The sequence below is a fragment of the Ursus maritimus genome, unplaced genomic scaffold (assembly GCF_017311325.1).
Source record: "Ursus maritimus isolate PB19 unplaced genomic scaffold, ASM1731132v1 scaffold_2, whole genome shotgun sequence".
NCBI lineage: Eukaryota > Metazoa > Chordata > Mammalia > Carnivora > Ursidae > Ursus > Ursus maritimus.
In genome coordinates this window covers 12,677,533-12,685,394 of record NW_024424452.1, presented here as the reverse complement: position 1 = coordinate 12,685,394, position 7,862 = coordinate 12,677,533, and the positions used below count along the sequence as shown (strand labels likewise).

At 43.0% G+C, this 7,862-nt stretch overlaps 1 protein-coding gene across 1 annotated transcript in view; it reads right to left on the bottom strand.

Moving 5' to 3' along the window:
- Positions 1 to 7,862, bottom strand: part of AUTS2 (activator of transcription and developmental regulator AUTS2) — a 1,108,719-nt gene that overhangs the window by 834,580 nt on the left and 266,277 nt on the right. The window contains exon 2 of the mRNA XM_040634983.1: positions 6,108 to 6,320. Coding sequence (XP_040490917.1) covers positions 6,108 to 6,320 — 213 coding nt within the window. The remainder of the gene's footprint in view (positions 1 to 6,107; positions 6,321 to 7,862) is intronic.

Sequence of the window (7,862 nt, the reverse complement as noted above, 5' to 3'; positions counted from 1 at the left end):
TGCCAATCTTTCTCCTCCCAGTTCTTTTATCATCTGGTTTTATTTCTATTTCTATTTCTGTAGTTTTAGGCAAAGGGGAAAAAATGATGTACAACTTAAATTCATCAGAAGGAAAAATAGAGGATTTTTGTTTGTAACCTTCACGTGAAAACACAATTTTTGAAAAAAGCAAATGAAATCTCAACCAACACACTAAACTTGAAATTCTGAAGTAGGAAGTAAAAACGATTTAACTGCAGGTCAATTTCTTGACACGAATTCAATGTACCTTTCGGTTATTTAACCATGATAAAAAATGTATTTATGAAAGAGCACCCAGCAAAGTTCATGTGTCTGTTCATTACTAAAGTATAATCCCTAATTGCATTAGTGTTTCAACTGCTCTGATTTCCAGAAATCTGTAGGCTCTAGAGTCAAGCTGGATAAATACCTGTGTGACTTCAGCCTAGATTTTTTTTTTTTTTTTACCGGAAACTAATTAGCTGGTCTTCAGAAATATGGCTTGAACTGGATCTGTTTAATCAAAGTTGCCCATTATAAATCCTCCTTTGCAAGTTAATTTCTACTAGCAACAATGTCACAGACAAGTCCTCAGACAACCAGAGTCAGTCACACTGAAATAAAGGATCAGCTTCTGGTAGTAAATGCTCTCACCCGGAATGAGCCAGAGCAGATAGACCGCTTCAGCAGAATGGCTGGAAGCACAGCTGGTGGCTTGGTCACCTGGGCCCTTCTGTTCCACCAATACAACCACTTATATTCCAAATAAGGCCAACACGCAATGGCAATACACAAGGCAGATACAACCCCCAAGAGCTCTAACAATAGCTCTAACTTTAAAGACTTGGCACTGGGATCAATCCCTCTTCCTCCTAGACATCAGGATACATTTTCGGTATCCACAATGTCAGCTACAAACCCTCCACCAAGTCTGATTCCACTGTAGCAGATTTTCAGGGAGAGGAGCAAATTTCCATTCCTTACAAGCAGTCCTCATCCCACATCAACTTGAATAAAGATTTCTAAACCACATAAAAGCCATTCTCATAAGCAAGGAGTCTACCTGCTGGGCTCCTGAAATATTCCCAAACTACTTTATTTCCCTCTCAAATGGGATCCTCCTCGAAGCAATGTCAGTAGGTTGCCTCTTTCTCGGAGAAATCCAGCCCCTAGCTCAATGGAGTTTTGTTTGTTTTTCTTGTTTGTTTGTTTTTAAAGATTTTATTTATTTATTTGACAGAGAGACAGCCAGTGAGAGAGGGAACACAAGCAGGGGGAGTGGGAGAGGAAGAAGCAGGCTCCCAGGGGAGGAGCCCGATAAAGGGCTGGATCCAAGAACGCCGGGATCACGCCCTGAGCTGAAGGCAGACGCTTAACGACTGAGCCACCCAGGCACCCCATCAATGGAGTTTTGGAAATGAAAATTCAGTTAGGAGGAAGGCTCTGGGATTGATTTTGATGACCAATCCTGGTATCTGCTTGTTGGAAGAGTTCATATGGCCTAAGAATCGCTCGTACTTCACTGAAGCTTATTTCCTCTGCTTCGGTTCCTACTAGAGAGAGGAAAAGACCGGCTGATGGACTACATGGAGGTTTAGAAGCACCTATGCCCAGCCGAATCTGAGAGTTCTCTAAACTCTCTCAAGTTTTCCTCCTTCCTTCTCGATTTTTAAAACCCCTCTGGCTGTCTTTTCAACTATGAAGTAGTAAAATTTTAAATCTTCTCCCATGGTCTAGAAGTGAGACATAATGAAAGAAAACTCAATGCCCTAGGAAGGGTTAAGTTTTCCCAAAATGCTTCTGAGGAAGTCCTCTGGTGGCTCCAAGGTTTGGCAGCGTGTCATGTCATTGTGTCCTTCTGAAGCTGCACCAAGACTTAGTCTTGCAGTTAGAGAATAAGGCTCCTGACAGGGTCGGCCTGCACAGCCTCTGTTTTGGTTTCCCACCCCCGAGTCTAAGTAGAGACAGGTGGGGGGGGGGTGGCCCTACCACATCCTTATTAGTACAAGCTAAAACTTTCTAAACATCATGTCTGAATGCTCACAGCATGAGCAAATAGTTCTGTGTAAGACAAATACAAGAAGCCTGGGGGGTCAGAAAGACAGGCATTCTTTCATAAAAGTTAACTTGTTCCTTTCTTCATTTTTAAAACCCCCTTTGGAAATTAAGGAGAATGTTCAAACTTGCCATATAAAAAAGTGCAACCATTTTAAAAGACAGCTGCCAGCTCAGCATCTTCTAAGTCAGGATATATTTATACTTAAAAACATAATCCAACAAATGAGTTCCACTGGGGTGGTTAAGTGCCAGTTTAAAAGCCTTCTTTTCCCAGTATGAGAAAACACCAGGAGAACTGAGGTTTTTGATCATCAGGCAAAAGAAAGAAAAGGCAACTTGGTTTTAGAACTACACATCTCTCTTATAAAAGTATATAATTGTACTCTCACAGTAAAAAGATTAGTTGCCTTCAACGGATTCTCAGAAAAAAAAAAAAAATCATATTATTTCCTCTCCACGAAGGAGTAACATCTTCCCATAATTACAGGAAAGCTGTGTATTAAGGTGCCTGCCCAGGAAGTACCATTTCCTAATAAGATGCAAACCTAATCCACTCTCACCGAGTCAAAAATAAAGACTACATTTTCACCTCCTACGGCCCTCTTTCCTCTAGTTCTTCCGATTATACCTCCCTCAATAAGAGGCACTAAGCAAAAATCCATTAATAGAAATTCTCCTCAAGGACACTCTCATCTCAAGGCCCCCTCCCAGCTAAGCTGGTCAGATTCAGCTACTTTGTCTCCTACGAGCAAAGATAAGGGAAACAGTAGTTGTGATGTGTTCAGGTATCTGGCATGACTGGAAAGCAACGCCCAATACTGTTAGCACAAGCTTCTGAACACCCACTGTGGCCCTCCAACACTTGTGTGTCCCCTTTTACCAATGATCACACAACAGATGGCACTCGTCCAGGCAACACACATGTAGCCATGCCTTTCCCTCACACTTCTCTCCTTTAAATGTCTTCACAGAAACTATCAATTACAGAATCCAAACCAAAATTATGCTTAGGCCTACAGCAGTCTTCCTTCACAGAGCTTGAAAACGCTATGTAATCTCTGTGTTGGTCATAAATTTAAAGAACCATTGAAACTCAGAGAGAGGAGCCCGAGAAATCACCTAGACCAAACCCCTCATTTTCCAGATGGGCAGCAATGGACAGTGATTTGCTCAGGGTTTCAAATCAGTACATGTGATTCTAGGAAGACTACGGATGAAAAGTAGTAGAGCTTTATTTCAGTTATCATCTTCTGCTTCCCTTCCTACTAGAAAAATAACACTTGATTTGGGGAGTATATTTTGGCATCAACACTGAAGATAAGAAAAACACCACTTGTTTTGAAAACTCTCACATACACCAAAAAGGTACAACTCATTCTTTCCTTCTCCATGATTCATGAGGAGTGAGTCAAAAAAATTGCTTTTCAAATATTTTGCCTAAACTAAGGATAGCTTTGATTTCAAATACCATTTGTAGCAGAAGGTTAACCATTAGGACCAAAAACTACTTGAATTTGAGACCTACAAGTCCTCGCCTTCCTTTATGATCACGAGAGGACAAGGTAGAAAGAATAATTTTGAGGACAGAGAATGGAAAAGTCAGACCAGGTCTGGGAGTAAGAGAGTCAAGGATGAGGAACCACACTTTAGTGTAGACTCAGAATTAAATTGGTTTCTTGCCTGAAAGGGTAGGAAGCCTTCCTCCTACCCTGTTGGGAGGGAGGGCCTGGGGGAGAGATGATGGTTACACTGCAACCTCTCTCCATGGGTAATAATTACCTTTCTCACGGATCTCATGCAGAGAGGCATGGGTTGGGAGCCACAAATACCACAGGAACATCACCTTTTATAGAACCTAGCCCTTCCTCCCTCACTCCACTCTCTTTCCCGAAACAGGTTTTTTTGTTAAAAAAAGAAAGAAAGAAAAGAAAAGAAAGAAGAAAAGAAAAAGAAAAGAAAGAAATCTTCATACAAATGTGGCTGCTTTCAAACTGTCCAGCTCTTTCTCTGCTCTCTGAACAGAGAGCTACCAGGCACCTGGTAGTTTATCCTGTTTCTTTCTATGCTTCATTGGTCATATCTATAACCAAAGTCACCCCCTATGACCAAACTACTCACATAGTTCCTAGAAATACTTGGAGACACCTGCAACCTATGACCTGGAGTTCTCTTTCTCTTCATGCCCAATCCTTATCTCAAACAAGGGCGGCAGAATATACAGGGAAAATAGAGCAATACAAAGACACCGGGGTCTAAATCCTGGCTCTGTACCTCATTGCTAAGTGGCCTGAGACAAGTCACTTTAACTGTCTGACCTCAAGTTTCCCCATCTGGAAAGTCAACATCATATTACCTACTACCCAGGATGACTGTGAAAATTACAGATGATATAAACTCCCTTGTTAATGACTGTAACATGGTATGCATTAGACAAATGTTAATGATTACTATTAGAACTCCAATCTGGCATTTCCTTTCAGGACATAAAAGTACCTTCAGAAAACCAGTCCTGTGTGTCAGATGTGGGGACACTTCCCTGAGATCCTTCTGTATCCATGCTGACATCCATCACTCTAGATGCCTTCCTGGGAATATATCCCCCATTACTCATCATGTTGAACTAACACTCCATATCTTATTAGAGGCTAGCTCATACTGAGGTTTTGGGTCCTTCCAATTTTTTCACTAAAAATCATCACCACAAATACACCTTTGACGCTTTATAAGAATGATTTCCAACCTGGCCTGGCCATTATCAAGTAGAAAATCTTAGACCACATGGGACGCCTGGGTGGCTCAGTCAGTTAAGCATCTGCCTTCGGCTCAGGTCATGATCCCAGGGTCCTGGGATCGAGTTCCGCATTGGGCTCCCTGCTCAGCAGGGAGCCTGCTTCTCCCTCTCTCGCTCCCCCTGCTTGTGCTTTCTCTCTCTCAAGGAAGGAAGGAAGGAAGGAAGGGAGGGAGGGAGGAAAAGAGAGAAAGAAAGAAAGAAAATCTAAGATCACAGAGTTCTGTGGCTTGCCCCTAGAGATTCTGGTTCATTAGGTCCTAAGGAGGGGCCAGAATTTGTGTTTAATAATGCTCATGATAGGATTACTAATGATCTGTGAACTTCTGGAACCACTGTTTTGTATGATCCCAGATTTCTCCCTCTGCACAGCAACATCTGTAACCTGGAAATTACCTGTTCAACTTCTAATTAGCAGCACCTGCTCTGTGAACCACACTCTCTTCCTCTGCTTCCTTCAAGTGATAGTCATTCCCACCCAGTGGTCCCGCCAAAAACAAACAAAACACACCCAGGACACAGGTAACTCAGCAGGCACTAAAGCCTCTGGATTTGAGCAGAAAAAAATTGCTATAAACAGCTTCGTTTCTCATTATTAATCTATCTCATGTGGGGATTTCCACAGGCAGAAAGGCTCCCAAATGCCAAGAGCTGTATTTTCTTGTGGATCACTGAAACCTAATTATTAACAGACCAGTAAGCCCTACTACCAGACTTTCATACAATCAGCAGATCGCAAAGACAGTCTTGAATTACTGACTACAGAGAACAACGAAGAACTGAAAGGCAAATTCATTTCTTCACCACTGGTGAAATATAAATATAAATCTTATGCAAGGCACCACCTGCTTGCAGACAACCATTTTTAGCACCTCAGAACCCTGAGATCCACAGTGAACGCGATCACACCTGCCCGTTCCATTTCTCCCAGTGACGAAGATTTCTGCCCTATAAGCCAGTCTACCCTGACCTGCATCAAGAGTCCAGTCAGTCGGCCCCACACGCCAGCAGCACCAGCACCAAGGTTTGTGACACACAGCACATCTGATAAAAAGGAACCGACACTGAAGTTTCAAATCATAATACAAGACTGAGTTGGGCTGGGTATGTTCTGTTAGAAGCAAGTACACAGCTCTGCAGGGCGACCCTCCAGCAGCCCACCAAGGAGGTCTTCTCCACCTGCAGGAAGAACCACGGAGAGGCAGGCACCTGAGGAAGGGATTTCGCAGCCACAGAGAAGGACAAACCCACGCTTCCTCACCTGCCTGAGTCCCTTCGGCATTTTCTTTCTCTTTCCGAGGTGCTGGCAGAGATTGCGGTCATTTTCTCGATCTGAGCTGTAGTGGTGTGGGTGGCTGAGTCTGCTCTTCTTGGAATGAAAGGACAGGCCGTTGGTAAGTGCTTCTCGTTTCTTCTTGGTCAGAGGGGTCTGGCGTTTCTCCACACGTTCCTGAGGCTTAAGTGCTACATCTTTCTATAGAAAAGAAGAGAAGGAGAGGGAAGTGATGGTTATATAGGTGTCCGGGGTCACACCCAAAATACAGGCTAAATGGGGTTACAAGAAGGGAGAAGGGAAAGCAGGAAGGGCGGGGTAGGAGAATACCTAAAACTAAGAAACATGGTTCTCAATTTTTCTGAATCCCTAATGTTACCACAAAAATATCCTTTCTATTCTTGCTGGGCAGAAAAGTCAACAAAGCACAAAGCATCTGTCCATTAAAAGTGATTTCACTGCTTAGTGGCTTTCAATTTGATTCTCTGCTAGGTCCAGCGGCACAAAATGACATTCCCCAAGGAGGCTCAATACACTGACTTTCCAAGTTGGTACATCAATTATGTTCCAGAAAAGGAGTACTAAGTGCATGCATGATTTAAAAAAAAAAAAAAAAAAAAAAAAAAGAGGCAAAAGCCTGAACATACCAGGGCCAGGTGGACGTGAGCCAGCAAGAAACTATCAATTCATATGATTAAAATGTTTCCTTAATGCATTATATATTTTTACCACAAGTTCCTCTGAGCATCCTTAATTCCCAGTTCTTTGCAAAATGTAACAACAATATTATCACCAAGATCTACAGCAACTTTTCATTTATTGCTTTGTGTGTGGCTGGGGGGGGGGGTGTGGGGGGAAGGGCAGGAGAAATGTAATGGACGTCCTGGAATAGGAAGCAGCAGCTGCAGAGACTACAGGCAGGCATTTCAGGCCACAAGATCCAGCGAGTTCTGTGCCTGCAGGCAGCTCAGCACCTACAGAAATACCAAAGGACCTGGGTCCAAAGCCTGACACAGACATCATTCATTAGGAGACCTGAAGTACACCGCTGGTAGGATATGCGTGCGTGTCTTTTGAACCCTGAGAAATGTACACATGAAGCACCGAAATTAAAAAGATTTGGCACTCAGTCATTTGTAAATGAGTGGATATGATCCCCTGGACACTGAAAATGCTCCTTCAGAGAGCCTCGCCCCCGTATAAATAAATTTTGTTTCTGTGATCCTAAATGAATGCACATGAAAACAAACAATAAAAACTAAAAGAAAATTTTCCCTTTTTTACCCATTTTCTCCTTAAAATACCCTCTCTCTCTTTCTCTCTACCATCCTCCCTCTCCTCTTCCCCGCTCCTCCTTGATAGCCAGTAGTTCCAAAGTAGTTCTCTATCCTATCGCCTCCCAATATCCAGCACTACCCACTTGACATACATGCGGCTCCTTGAGGTCTTACCCCCAAATCAGTCATTGCCATTAGTTTGGGACCTTAAGACATTTACATCTGTTTTGCCTTGGCCTCAAAGCCCTACCTTCCACACCCCTCTCTTTTCTAGTTAAAGGACTCTTAGCAGGGCTGTCCACTTAGAAAGACCTCTCTTACAATGCAAAGCGTTGTTCTCAAGCCTTCACTTATACAAGTATCTTCTGTGCAGCCAGTATATACCAAGTACAAACTCAGCACTGTCCTATAGGTGCCGGGCAAAATAATCGTGTGGGGAAAAAATCCCCACCTCGTGGAACTTAAG